Source organism: Thalassophryne amazonica, chromosome 14 (genome assembly GCF_902500255.1).
Source record: "Thalassophryne amazonica chromosome 14, fThaAma1.1, whole genome shotgun sequence".
In the NCBI taxonomy this organism is placed as follows: domain Eukaryota; kingdom Metazoa; phylum Chordata; class Actinopteri; order Batrachoidiformes; family Batrachoididae; genus Thalassophryne; species Thalassophryne amazonica.
In genome coordinates, this window is record NC_047116.1 from 60,645,957 (window position 1) to 60,661,455 (window position 15,499).

General features: G+C 39.9%; 1 protein-coding gene across 2 annotated transcripts in view; it reads left to right on the top strand.

The window, feature by feature from the left end:
- The window catches only part of fn1a (fibronectin 1a), a 120,698-nt gene that overhangs the window by 53,097 nt on the left and 52,102 nt on the right, over window positions 1-15,499 (top strand). Inside the window, exons 17-24 of one of the 2 annotated variants that reach the window (XM_034186618.1) lie at window positions 287-376; window positions 479-673; window positions 6,387-6,665; window positions 8,505-8,768; window positions 10,928-11,022; window positions 11,491-11,659; window positions 14,139-14,225; window positions 14,585-14,776. In XM_034186618.1, the coding sequence (XP_034042509.1) occupies window positions 287-376; window positions 479-673; window positions 6,387-6,665; window positions 8,505-8,768; window positions 10,928-11,022; window positions 11,491-11,659; window positions 14,139-14,225; window positions 14,585-14,776 (1,371 nt within the window). The remainder of the gene's footprint in view (window positions 1-286; window positions 377-478; window positions 674-6,386; window positions 6,666-8,504; window positions 8,769-10,927; window positions 11,023-11,490; window positions 11,660-14,138; window positions 14,226-14,584; window positions 14,777-15,499) is intronic. The other variant, XM_034186619.1, reaches the window with a different exon arrangement.

Here is a 15,499-nt window from a genome sequence, read left to right on the forward strand (position 1 = left end):
TGTGTGGCACAGCACCACTCTGAAGTGTGATGTGGAGTCAAGTCTCAGTAACAGACAAAGTGAAAAATTATCATACGGGGCAAAAATGAGAGCATTTTTCAAAACCTAATGCAACACCACTAAATAAAATTTCCAGCATAATATCGAACTGTAGGTTATTTTCTGTCACCATACAATGCATACTGTTGTATCATACAGTCCTAGCAGGTAGGTTGAGCATCGAACCCTAGGAACCAGATGAAGTTTATGTTGTTCTTCTCCTCTTATGTAAATCTCTTTATTATAGCCCCAGATGCCCCATCTGACCATGAAGTGGAGGATGTTGGAGAAACATCCATTGTAATCAGCTGGGAAAAACCACTTGCTCCCATCACTGGTAAGTTACAGCCAATCACATTGATTCACTTCCTATTCATAACCAAAACCTCATATGTAAGGCATTTACAATGTTTATGATGACCTGTTGTTTGTTGTTTAGGTTACCGTGTTGTCTACACCCCATCTGTCGAAGGGGAAAGCACAGAGCTGAACCTCCCTGACACAGCTACTTCTGTGACACTGAGTGACCTTCTACCTGGTAGACCGTACAACATCAGTATCTATGCTGTGGAGGACACCCTGGAGAGCGAGCCCATTTTTGTGCAGGTCAACACTGCTGGAGAGCCACTGTTAGGTAAGAGATAGGGGTAACACCCCTGTCACATCTTGATGATTTAGCCTGCATATGCCAACCGTATTAAAAACACAGGTGTACATCTAATAGGTTACGGGTAAGTTAAGAGCACGTTTAAGCATGCTGATATAGGGTGAACACGTCAAAAGATTTTGGGCAAGCACAATATTTTTAACGTATGATTCATATAACCCGCATGCACTGGCCATACGTTATAAGTAAGTTATGCGATTGTTGACACACGTTACCTGTAAGTTACTCATAAGTCAAAATACATCCATTGTAGGCATGTGAATCTCATCAGTGACAACGATTCGATACGCACCTCGATACACTACCAGCGATGCGATACATGATGATACAGTGCGATACAGTTCACTGTTGTTCCTGATTTGATATGTATTTGATGGCAAGTCAGTTCCTCACAATGCGATACTATGAAATTCAACATGATGCAAAGAAATTATACCAAAAATTTAAATAGAAAATAAGAAGCTGCAATTCAGTATAGTACTATGGTATTATTCTTCTTCTGAGAGGCAAAGGATTTGTTTTCCTCCTTATATGCAGAAAATTTACCAGATTCATTAAGGAACAGGAATAGGCTCCCTCATATTTGGAACCCTTTTTTATCACAGTCAGAATTTTAACAGTAAACAGTAAGACAGCATCACTCTCAATGAGTGACTTAAAGTGAGTCACTCATTGACAGTGTACCGCCTTTCCAAACATAATTTGAGACACATTTCTTACCAGTTTTGCCGGAGCTCTGTTTTCTGTCGTTCATGTTTAGCAGCACGGCATTTTTTACAAACAACCTGCGTCTTATCAAGTTTCCCATCTTTTTTTAAAAAAAAAGCCAAAGTATCTCCAAACGCCTGATTTAAAAGTTTTCGGTGTGTCAAAAATCTCTTCCGTCTGCTTGCAGCTGTTCTAGGGGACCTCTATTTTGTTGTGGGAGAATGTGCTTTCTGGCTTCTGCTCATGTTCAAAACACAACGCGGAGCAGTGATGATGCATTCAATGTGCCTTGGAAAAAATTGATGCAAGCACGCAGCAAGCGATGCATCACAATTTCACCCGTCAATTGAATCGATACACTCGCAACACACGTTTGTATCTCGATACTGATTCATATCGATTAATCTCCACATGCCTCCACATTGATGCTGTCCATTGATTCACTGCTGCAGTCCTCATGCGAACAGTTCAGACTGTTTCAAATGTTAAAACCATTCACACACAGAGTAAATATAGCCTTAATCTTACCTGTTTGTTTCAGTTGGATTCGTCATCACAGCCTGACGAAAACTTATCCACTTAAAGCATCTTTATTTTGGGAAATGGCGTCTCAAAATACTTTAATTCCTTTTCATGGCTGATGAAACATAGCATTTTGAAAGAAGTCCCTCTGTATTTTGTGCGCCTCTCAACCTGAACCAGAGGACGTCGGCACTTCGTCCCACAACAAGAAAATTAACTTATTTTAAGAGTTGAAAGAGTCACAGCGCCTCATTCGTTCATGTCAGCGTTTATCACAGACATCAGTTGACTCTTCAATGTTCCACACGTGATGAAAATAAATCTCATGATCCACCAAGACAAAAATGTTAAATTACTCTGTTTGCGGAGAGTGGAGAGGTCGCGCGACAGTGTACGCATGCTTGACATGTTCGTCAATATTTAAATGTTCCGGCTGCCTCACAAAATAGTTCTGCCGGCGGTGGAAACGCAAACCAAGCCAGATTTAACTGTTCCGACCCATACCATACCGTGCAGTACCAACCTGGACCGCTCAGTGGAAATGGGGCTGTCAGCATACGCTGGCTGGCATCAAGCTGTGACAGGGCCCTGAGAGAGGACTCAGTTGAGTTTTTCCCTCCCATACTGCATTCAGATTGTGCAGTGTTATTGGCCTGGAACTACAAAAACCAAAAGTGACTTTTAAAGGTGTACAGCAAATTGCTTCCATGCAAACCTTGATGTAATGGGGGATTGCGTGTGACAGTGCGTAGCCCTCACGCAGTGCATCATGGGATAGTCTGTATGCCTACAGCCAGCATCTGTGGATGTAAACAAATAGAGATGCAGTACGTTTAAGCCAATTTTGGACCCAGATGATGTACCTGGAGCTGTTATTAACTCTCCATTCGAGGCAGCAACAGTAGAGGAACTAAGAAGATGGTTAAAAGTGCAGAATTGTAAGTTTAAAAGGCAAGAAAAAGGATCTGATAGGAGGCAAGTTCCAGCTAACTTGCATTGCACATATTTGGAGGTTTTATGTCAAATGTTCATAAATTGCCTAATATTTGGCCTTTTTGTGGTGAAATAAACTGTTGTAATGGAGATAATCTTGGCTATGGATCTTTTAGATCATTCAGATCAGCACGTGTGTGGAGAAAAAATAGAGTTGTTTCTGCACTAAAATGCAGCAGGAGAAAGCTGCTCTGGGCAAAGGGGGGTGATTTCGGGAGGGATTTACTACGTTGTGTGTCAAATGGTGGCTGTGATTTTTTTTTTTTTTTTTTTTTTCCCCCTGCAAGTTGTGGATAAAACTGCTATATTAGTGGTTTTGGCGGAAGTGGTGTGAGTGGAAAAAATATTGGTGTGTCGACCATGTAAGTTTTCTGGCTGCTGCAGATCGGTGGGTTGATGTTGGCTTGAATTTACTAAACATTTACTTACTCCCAGCCCTTCCAATTTTGTGAATCCACTTGTTTCTAAGTGCTGTATTGTTAGGAAAAACATAGAATTTCACATGTTTATCCCTGAGATGGTTATTGAAGCATCCAGGGACACAGCAAGTGATCCCTGGCATTTTGAGCCTTTTGTTTACTTTCTGGCCGTGTCTGTATGTCAGCAGCAGGCACACAATCCCCTGCATGACCAAAATTCAATGTGGTGGGTATGCAGTCCCCCTATTACCTGTCTGCTGCTGCCATCCTTTGGTTTGACAGTCAGGGACTATGATATTGTCATTGTGATCATCCTCCTGATTCCTTCACACTGTTGCCTTATCTCATTTGCTATGGTCTTCTGTATTGCATCGTGTCAGTTTTTCCCTCTACTATGTGGGTGACACATCTGGAAAAGTTTCAGCCTTTATGATGATGTCTACAAGCATCTGCATCCTGTGCATTTTCCACTCCTTCAGGATGGATTTGTTTGTCTGATGGGCAGTGTACCTTATTCTCATTGTTTATACATAGCAGTCCATCTCAAACACCCTCATTGTTCTTGCATTGTCTCCTTTAATGGTCCTCGACTCACAGCCATAAAGTTTAATGCCTAATGTCTGCAGTTATTTCATCTACATTTTATTGCTGAGAGTAGTCCTTCCATATTGTGTTTAGATGTTACAGTGGACCTTGTTGCACCAAGATGTAATGGGTATTATACAGATGGACACCCTTGAGCAGAAAACTTCACTGGTAAGAGTTCAGATGGTTTTTGACAGCTAAGCAGGCCATTAGCAGTTCACATTTTAGTGTCTTTGTGAGGAGAACTGGTAACATGGTTAGTAAAGCCACCTTGACACTTGCACGAATTTGATCCCCACACTGGCACGCAATCTTTCATACCAATGAGTAATCTCATCGTGAACTGTGCGTGGCTGCATGCCAGGGCACAAAAAAGTTTTTGGAAATGTTAAAATTTCTGGCACGCATAAATTTCGTGCCACTTCCGTGAACGTTGCGCAACCTTCTCGCAAACACTGTGTCATTGCGTGCAGGGCCTTACACAGTTTACGCACAGTTTACGACGAGTTTACTCAGTGGCACGCAAGATTGCTCACCAGTGTTGGGATCAAATTTGTGTAAGTGTCAAGGTGGCTTTTCAAGCGTACAGTCTAATGACACGCATTGGCACGACAAATTGCATGGCAGTACGGAGCCAAAATTCGTGCAAGTGTCAGGGTGGCTTAATACAAGTTTGAGTGCGTACATCAGTTCAGTCAGCAAGTGGTGTCCGTGGTGTCAAAGAGACAATCCACTGACATTAGCAGAAGATTAATAAACTAATCAATCATACCATGTGGGAGGTCCAGTAGACGGCAGGGTAAACTTATAAAACAACAGGCAAGCACAAGTCTGTCTGGAGATCAGAACAGTGGAAACAATGCAAGAAATCAGATAATTGAACAAAACAGTCTGGCACCAGAGTGAAGGAATTGTGATGGTTATAATCCAATTAATTCAGGAAATAAGCATGCACATGAACTAGGAACCTGTGTGTCCAAGAAATGACGCAAACAGCATGCACTAGGAGCAGGACCACCAAAATCAAATCACTAGGACAATAATGCGGAGGAGGTATGTATAGGAAAATAACAATGCGGGCCAGATTACACAAACAATAAAATAAACACTAGGAAGAGAACACGTAAATTCTGACAATACTAGAAGGAGCCAGAGTGGGTATTGCACTTGCTAACATAACAAAAGGTTTCCAGTTCAAGTCCACCCATGCCCATTCACCATGGAACGTGGAGTTGTGTCAGGAAGGGCATCCAGTGTAAAAGTTGTGCCAACTGAACCTGCTGTGGTGATCCAGAGCAAACTGGGAGAAGTGAAAAGAACTTGGCAGACGATACTCGAAGAGATCGCAACCCCATAGGCAAGGAAAGTAATCATCAATTATCTACTGGCTTCAGTCTGTGTCTGTGCAAATTTTATGCTTAGTAATTTTGCTGTAATTATTTGACTTCACCATCACTCCCCCTTCCCCAGGGTTTTTTCTCTTTTCTCCCCTCACCACGATCCATCACTACCAGCACTATAGCATGTACCAACTTGCTGTTGCTGGGCAACTGTCTGCTAAATGATACAGTTATTGACATGTTACTCTCTGTTCATAATGGTCAGTTCAAGAAACAAACTGCAAGTAATTTTGTGATCTACTCAGCAATTTATGTGGACCTTTCCAACTGTCAGGGCTCAACGTTTAAAGCTCTGCAATGGAAAGTGAAGTAATTGAGTTCACAGCTGTTTTGCAGTTCTTCTTATTGACTGGAGTTATATAAGACCGTGCAGTCTTCCAGAGCTAACGGGCTAGTGTGCATGTTTGTGTGTAGGTGCATCATGTGTGATGAATATATTGGACCTAATTTACTAAAGGCTTGTATGTGTAAAAATGTGCAACATCACTGCACTTGAAACTACACATGCATGCTAATTTATTAAATGTGCAACAAGAATTGTCAATTTAGTGCATTTGCCTTTATGAATATCCAATTTTGGGGTTAGATGGTGGGTGGGGGGATTTTTAAATTTGTTTTTAAAAAGTTGAACTTACATATTATCTGGATGTAATTGGATGTACTTTGAAAAAAAAAAAATCTGCAACAGTGATGCATATGTTCTGAAAAATACCCAACAGATGACAGGGTGAACTTGTAAAAAACAGGCAAGCACATGAACAAGACAATCTGGCACTGGAGTGAAGGAATTGTGATGGTTATAATCCAATTCATTCAGGAAATAAGCATGCACATCAACTAGGAACCTGGTGAGATATTTCTACTGAGTGACTGCAAGATTGTGAGGTTTAGTGATAGTGAGGATTTGGCAAAAAAAAAAAAAAGTCAGCCCAACTTCTTTATTTTTCTTTAATAATTTTTCTTATCAAATCTGTTCATAACTTTGATTCTTCTGACAAACACCTGCAAATATACTTCAATCTAATGATCTTGTTTTGATTTTTGTCTTGACAGAAGAGGTGGAGTCTCCAACTGACCTGCAGTTCTTTAATATGTCTGACAATAAGATTATTCTGAGCTGGTCCGGCCCAGCCAAAGGCGTTTCCGGTTACCGGGTGACTGTTGTCTCTGTGGATGAGGGTGGTGCTCCCCAGAAGGAGCTGACTCTGCCTGTCAGTCAGAACTCCTATGTTGAAGTAACTCACCTCCGCCCGGGAACACTGTACCACTTCAGTGTCTACAGTATTCACAACGGAGAGGAAAGTTTGCCACTCATTGGGGAGCATATTACAAGTGAGTGGCACATTTCTAACAGAGATATTATAATGACTTAAAAACTGGTAGTGGTCCAGCACATTTCAATGTTAGGGGTGCGTGCGTGCATGGTCCTGATTATCCTGATCCGAGTCATTTATTGTTGAGTCAGTCAGTCGTCTTGATCAGATAATATTTTTCCTAGATAATACGCAGGCACACTGCAAGTACATCAGTTGATCTAATGTATACTCTTGAGAATTGAACAGAAAAAAAACACCCCGCAATCCAAGCTGAGTTTTTTTTTAAAGTAAACATTCTTTTTTTTTTCCTTTTTTTATGGTTATCTATTCCACTTAGTGCAGCGTTATAGAAGTATTCACGTCAGTGAATGGGGATGCAATGATTATGGCATTTATTTCTGACCACTAGGTTTCAGTAATAATAGTTAAACATTTGGTAAGATAGAACAGAATGTAGTACACACTCCTCTCCAGTTGGTGGGGGTATTGCAATAAAAGATTGCCAACAGCCAATAATCTCAGTGAAAGAAGAGAAGGCAGTCATTGAGGATGACAGCATAAAGAAAACCAAAATGACAAGGGGTGAGGTGGAGTCCTTTTGAAATTGACCGCTTGAATAGAATAGAAACTTTATTGCCATTGCACATACACAACAAAACTTGTCCTCTGCATTTAACCCATCCTAATTACAGTTAGACACAAGCCAACCACTAGGAGCAGTGGGCAGCCAAAGTCCAGTGCCTGGGGACCAACTCCAGATGTAGACGCTTCCTTGGTCAGGGGCAGAGAAAGGAGCAGACCATAAATATACATTTTTTTTTTTTTTTTTTTTTTTTTTGCCAAAATATTTTTTAATAATATTTTGTACATAGTTTAACGATCACAAAACAAACATGGTGCATATATCAAGTCTATGCAATCTATTGCATTTACTGACAGGAGCAGACCATAAATAAGCATGTTTTTGATTGTGGGAGGAAACCAGAGTACCTTGAAGAAACCCATACAGACTTGGGGAGAACATGCAAACTCCACACAGAAAGGCCAGGAATCGATCCCACGACCTTCTTGCTGTGAGGCACCAGTGCTACACACTATGCCACCATGCCGCCCTTGCACATTTGAAGTGAACCTGATCATCAATATGGTATTGAAACTCATTACCACGCTCCTGAAGTGGATGGAGTAGTGGCCATCTACTCTGTCGCCATGTGGCTTACTGAAACGGAGGAAGGGATTATAGTGTGCCTTTAGGCAAAACGTGCTTTGATCGGACATTGAGATTAGGTCAGACCATCCCTCACTCACACTGTCATCTGAGTGAGTGATCGCGGGTTGTGGGGGCAACAGCTCCAACAGGGGACCCCGGACTTTGCTTTCTCACTACCAGGCCTGTGAAAACTCTGCAGATCCGAGGAATTCCGTGGATTTCATCATAGGGGGGGGGGGGGGGGGGGGGGGTGGTGTTAGTGTTGTAGTCTGTAATCGTGATAGTCACTGAGTTTTTAAAACGCCTGTCACAAAGCATTCTTTTTTCTTTTTCTTTTTTTTACGACGTACAGTTTTATAAGTACATAATTTGTTTTACAGTTAAAAGGAAAGTCATTCCAGGTCCTGCTTCCATGTCATATTCTGTTATTTCAACATTATCATTGACAGTTCAAATGAAAAGTTTAAGATTGAATTTTCCTTGGATTTCACAATTTTCATTTCTCAGGACTGCACTACACAGCATTTTTTTTTTAAATGTATATTTTGCACTTATTTTAATGCAGTCAAGCAGTTTATTTTGTTGAGACTTCTGTGGTCAGGTAAGCACTTGTTAATAAGTTGACACACGTTTGTGTTGTTTCAGAGCCGGATGCACCCTATGATATCCATTTCACCAATGTGACAGAGGACAGTGCTGTAATGCTGTGGCAGGCACCGCATGCAAAAATCACCGGCTATCGACTTTTCCTCACTGTCGAAGGCTCAAACCCCGAACAGCTCCGCCTTCCTGCGCGCCTGGTTCAATACACTCTCCTCAACCTGAGACCTGATACGACATACACGGCGATACTACACGCAGAGCAAGACACCACACTGAGTGAAGGAGAGACTGCTGTGTTTACCACCAGTGAGTGTGAACACAAACTAGTATAAAGACGTGTCAATGTAATACCACACAAGGTAATGCAGTACAGCATGTTGGATTGTTACAAATGTCTATATTCAGATACTTGCTTTGGACTATATTAAATTGTGTTGACCAGTGCTGGGCACAGTTACGCTAATCTGCTAACCATCGAAGCTAATGTTTTCATTATGGGATTAGCTTTTCAGATAACCATCAGCGGACTAATTATCTTCTAAGTTTTGGTCCGATAAATTTTAGACCACTAACATATTTCTGCAGACGTGGTGAACAAAGCTTTACAGTTACAAACATTTATGAAGTCTGAAATCAAAGATTTGAGTACCTACCTGTTAAATGTTTTGTAGTAGATGTACATCTTTATCCTCTGCAAGCAGAGGAGAGCTGCTTCCAGGAGAAACTGCTCTATCCTCTGCAAGCAAAGAACTGGTCACAGAAAAGAAACGAAGAAGAAAAAATCCCCCAAAAGAAAAAAAGATCATTTCTTTTGACCCCATATTGATGCACTGCCAATATCACCTAAGTCACCCAGAGGTATACAGTTTAAACTTATGTTTTAAAATTTTAACCAAACTAATTTCGGACAAGTTATTTAAATGAACGTAAATCTGAAGTTTTATAAAGTAAAAATATCAGATATCTGTTTTAGTTTTAAAGTAATGGACTAATTTTGAAAGTTTTAGTGTGGACATGCTGTGTCCAGGTGCATTATGGCTAATCTCAGTACATTTACGACAGAAGAAATGCATTTGAGATGCTGTAATCAGGATCCACACGGACATGAGCATTAAACCCTTTGTATATTGTGCCTAAACTCTTGTGAATATATTCTCTGCATTTGTAGATGTTGTTATTGTGTTTGTTTTATGTAAAAATGCCAGAAGAAGCCCAGGTTGCTTCTCCATTATTTTCATTTGGAATCATTGTGAGCTGCAATCGCTTCCTGTTTGCTCTTTGGAGTCCTGCTTATGTCAAACACTGTCTGTCGTCTTTGTTCCAGAGTAATATATATATGTCTGAAATTCAGTTTGCGTTTATTTAAATCCCATGCAGCTTAAACGTAGCAGACACAGATTATCTGGAATTTTGTTTGGAAAGTTTTCACGGTCTCTACTGCCATCTACTGGCCACCAGCAGATGGCAGTGTTTTATTTAGTTTGACCCCGGTTATATCAAACGGTCGTCTCACAACTTGACTTTTTGGCTTTTGGTTTTTTTATACAAATAAAAAAGGCATATTTTACAAAAGCACATTTATAGGTAAACACCAACACACACACCTCACATTAACATGTTGGTTTTTACATAGAATGAATGAGTCAACCAATCTGTTAGCGGAGGCTCATTTATCCATAATCCCTTTGGCATCTGTGTTTGTTACAAAACTTAGATGTTACAAAACAAAGATATGTGTTATATTTTAACTTTGTACAAATACAGTAACAGAAATGACATTAATGGAGTTATTCTATCTGGATTCATTTGATGATTTTAAATCAAAACCATAAGTCAAAACTGCTTTATTTTCTAAGACTGCCTCACTGTGGCAATACTGTATTCTGTTAAGGAATAATGGCTTGTTTTGTGTGTGTAGAGTTGAGCTTAGCTCCTCTCAATTGCTTCACTGCTGTAAAATATGTAGTAAACAGGAACTTCCAGCAGTGGGCAGGACGCACAAAGACAGAAGTGCTGACTCATTGTTTGGGTCTGTGATTGCCTTTGATGCTACCAGAAGCAATCGTGGTGTTAAAACTCAAAATCAGCTCGTTAGTAGTTGCAAGTGTACCGGAAGCAATACTGACAGTTATCGGTTATCTGTAGCTTCCGATAAATGTTTGGGTGGTTTATCGGTTTAGCTTCATAAAAGATAACTTTTCAGTTAGCTGATTAGCTATTATCGAAGCTAACTTTTTGGTTAGCTGTGCCCACCTCTGGTGTTGACATTGGACACATGGAACAACACCAGTTTATTAGCATGTTGTGGTAGATTTTACCCAATCATCTGTCTGATAGCAAAAAGGGTGACTGTTAATAAACATGCATTCACATGACCTGTATGAACACACATTTAAAGATGAGTTCATCTTTTATTTCTTACTGTTGACACTAAAAGATAACAGCTGCTTTCTGTGTGTTTGTAGACCCACCAATGGGTAACGCTCCTGATTTCAGCACAGATGTGACTGACACCTCTATTGTAATCTCCTGGAGTCCAGTGCCCCGCATTGGATACAAGGTAGGCTGCTGGTAATACGTTGATATCATGTGATTAATGGCTAAAAAATATTTTTGCTCTGCCCCCTTAACATTATAAACTCAGTGACAGCCTCAAACTGTAACACTGACATTGGTGTGTGAGTGTGTCTGTGTGAATGAGTGAATGTGAGGCAGATGGAAAAGCGCTATATAAATGCAGCCTGTTTACAATTTATCATCAACATCCAGGGATAAATTGTCTAAGAGCCTGAAGAAACTTTTTCTTTTTCTTGTACATTAGTTTGATTACTGTGAACTCCAGTGACATCAAGCTTAACTGTAATTGGTCAGAATATATCACATCAAAGAACTGAATGTTCTGACTGCTTCTGTCTGTGGGAATATTTTGACCTGAGCTTTTATCTCCTGTAGCCCAGAGGGTGTATTTTCTCTCCCGTGTCTCCATTTCCTTTCATCTGCTAACTCTGTGCATTTATGTTTCCATTAGTTGACGGTACACCCCAGTCAGGGCGGTGAAGCCCCCAGAGACGTGACCTCTGACTCTGGAAGTATTTATATTACTGGGTTGACTCCAGGAGTGGAATACACCTACAGCGTGCAGCCTGTCATTAACGGCCACGAACATGGCTCTCCAATCACACGGCGTGTGGTCACGCGTAAGTAAAAATGACGAGTTCAGTTACAGTGAATTGATTTCCCCCCTTCTTTGGCTCATCGATTCATCTCATAAGCCATATTTAAACAGGATTAGGTTAACATCGGGATGTGGGGTTGCTGTAATTATTACCAGCATTTCTGCATTATTTTACTTTTGTGTGAAAATGCCATTTCAGTAAATTTTACAGGCACTCCTGTGTCCGAAGATTTCTGCACCTTTTACTTTCTGTAATATGATCCATAGAAATGACATTCTAACAGCGGGGATGCTATATTCACACTTGAGTTTTATTTATATTGAATTTCTATATCAATTTGTCAGAGCCTCACCTCTGTGTTCCGTCACTTTGTATCTTTGGAACACCGGCTCTGCTTTAGTGCAAGGAACGTTCTGCCGACAATGCATGCAGATTAAAAAATAAATCAATCAAATACCACATTTAATATGAAGTCAGTGGGAGGGGACACATTTGTTTTGTGCTTATAGAGTATACTAGCGTGTTGCCAGTCGGGATCCACAGGCTCTCGACTGGATAGTGTTTATAAAATAGGTAGCTGACATTTTTGTGGTAATAAATTAAGCAAAGCTTGTATAATGAGTTGGAATGGCATGTGAGTCCAGAATGTTTTTAGAACCTTAGACCTCAACACTTTTTAGAAGAACTCAACCCTTTTAATTCCTGTTAATTATGTTTTTTTTTTATGTTAACTTACTGTCTGAATGTATGTATTAATTGTTTAGGTTCTTCTTATCATACGTATACACACTGTTATTATTTTATTTCTACTTCTATTTTGTCATTTGATTTTTAAATGGACCACAATGGAAATAAGTTTTCACTTGTGTCATCTTTATATTTTTAACGTATTTACAGTTATATTATGAACTTACATTGAACTTTAAATCACTCACACTTTTAATGTAAAGTTGACTTACTGCCAGTCCAGAAAGCAGTGAACTAATGAAAATAACTCAGACAGAACAATCGGAGAGAAAGAGTCTAACCAAATACCGGCATCACTGAAAGCAGCCAAAGATAACGATACGTCTTTGGGATGGTTATGAGTAATTTTTTCTCTAATAGTTAAAATTTTGTTAGCAAAGAAAGTCATGAAGTCATTACTAGTTAAAGTTAATGGAATACTGAGCTCAATAGAGCTCTGACTCTTTGTCAGCCTGGCTACAGTGCTGAAAAGAAACCTGGGGTTGTTCTTATTTTCTTCAATTAGTGATGAGTAGAAAGATGTCCTAGCTTTACAGAGGGCTTTTTTATAGAGCAACAGACTCTTTTTCCAGGCTAAGTGAAGATCTTCTAAATTAGTGAGACGCCATTTCCTCTCCAACTTACGGGTTATCTGCTTTAAGCTACGAGTTTGTGAGTTATACCACGGAGTCAGGCACTTCTGATTTAAAGCTCTCTTTTTTAGAGGAGCTACAGCATCCAAAGTTGTCTTCAATGAGGATGTAAAACTATTGACGAGATACTCTATCTCACTTACAGAGTTTAGGTAGCTACTCTGCACTGTGTTGGTATATGGCATTAGAGAACATAAAGAAGGAATCATATCCTTAAACCTAGTTACAGCGCTTTCTGAAAGACTTCTAGTGTAATGAAACTTATTCCCCACTGCTGGGTAGTCCATCAGAGTAAATGTTATTAAGAAATGATCAGACAGAAGGGAGTTTTCAGGGAATACTGTTAAGTCTTCTATTTCCATACCATAAGTCAGAACAAGATCTAAGATATGATTAAAGTGGTGGGTGGACTCATTTACTTTTTGAGCAAAGCCAATAGAGTCTAATAATAGATTAAATGCAGTGTTGAGGCTGTCATTCTCAGCATCTGTGTGGATGTTAAAATCGCCTACTATAATTATCTTATCTGAGCTAAGCACTAAGTCAGACAAAAGGTCTGAAAATTCACAGAGAAACTCACAGTAACGACCAGGTGGACGATAGATAATAACAAATAAAACTGTTTTTTGGGACTTCCAATTTGGATGGACAAGACGAAGAGTCAAGCTTTCAAATGAATTAAAGCTCTGTCTGGGTTTTTGATTAATTAATAAGCTGGAATGGAAGATTGCTGCTAATCCTCCGCCCCAGCCCGTGCTACGAGCATTCTGACAGTTAGTGTGACTCGGGGGTGTTGACTCATTTAAACTAACATATTCATCCTGCTGTAACCAGGTTTCTGTAAGGCAGAATAAATCAATTTGTTGATCAATTATTATATCATTTACCAACAGGGACTTAGAAGAGAGAGACCTAATGTTTAATAGACCACATTTAACTGTTTTAGTCTGTGGTGCAGTTGAAGGTGCTATATTATTTTTTCTTTTTGAATTTTTATGCTTAAATAGATTTTTGCTGGTTATTGGTAGTCTGGGAGCAGGCACCGTCTCTACGGGGATCCTTTCCAAACAGTCTTTGAGTCTACCTGCTCTTTTTTTTTTTTTTTTTTTTTATCTTTGCAGCAATCTCTCCTCCCACTGATCTGAACCTGGAGTCTCACCCAGGAACCGGAGCGGTAACTGTCCACTGGATCGGAGCCAGTACACCAGGTACACATAAATCTGATGCAGACATACGTTAAAATCAATAACTTACCTATGCAATGCTGAAATCATTACTGCATGCCATGTTTTAACATCTTGAGTCACTTTTTTAACTTGTGAACTGTGTTGACATTACAATGATGACCGTACTCTTTTTGCTCGCCAGTTTGCTTATGTAGTTTGAAGGGCAGTCTCTTAAAAATATTGGTGAGGATGTTTTGTTACATTCATTCATTGTGGCATCTTAAAAACCTGCATTCACTTCTATCATAACCTCCTTCCACCTGCATATAAATGGCACTGCATGATCTCATTTTTACCTCTTAACTTTTATTCAGTGTTGCCTTCAATTTGCTCCCTTTCAGACATCACTGGATACAAGGTGACCTACATTCCCACTAATGGGCAGCAAGGGGAAAGTGTGGAAGAATTTGTGGAGACGGGATACAACTCCTACACCCTGGATAACCTCAGTCCAGGAGTGGAGTACAATATCAGCATTGTTACTGTGAAGGACGATATGGAGAGCGTTCCCATATCTGCTACCATTACACCTGGTGAGTCTGAGTAGTAACCTTAATGCTTCTTGCATCAATGTCTTATTCAAAATGGTGTATTTTTATTTGTTATAACACTTTATTGTGTCCAGCCGTTTACGTGAAAATTTCATAAAATGACAAGCACATAATGTTTGACAAAACAGCAAAGGAATAGTTTCCTTGGTTTTCTTTGGACACCAATTAAGTTAAATAGGTTTTCAAATATGAAGTCTTTGGATGTGCAGTTCTCTGTTTTATACTGTGTAGTGGTTCTAAATGGATTTCAGAGCTCATGGGATACATATACAATATACTGTATAGTCGTGAGTTGGCAAAAAGCCGTGAGACCGTTTATTTTATGTGTACTGAACTGTGCACTGTGTCCCATTTGGAAAATTATTGCTATTATTTTTTAAGCATGTGGTTTGCAACATTGACTGGGTTATATTTTCATGTTCTATAGGCCGCGGTGCATGTGCTCAGAGTACAGAAAAACAGCAGCATTTTCCATCACGGAGCGTTTTCAGGCAGATTACAGATCACTATAAAAACACAATGTTCCAGTCATTTGTCAAACACAAAGTGTACTGCTCCAGTTGTCATGAAAAGACTCAATATTTTTTTAGGTGTTTAGAAACATTAAAAGGTGCAGTGTAAGCAGCTGAACTGGACCTCACCTCTTGGACTTTGTCCCTACGCCCGGAGGTCTCGGGGTTGCTCGGCTTGCCCTTGTCTTTTTTC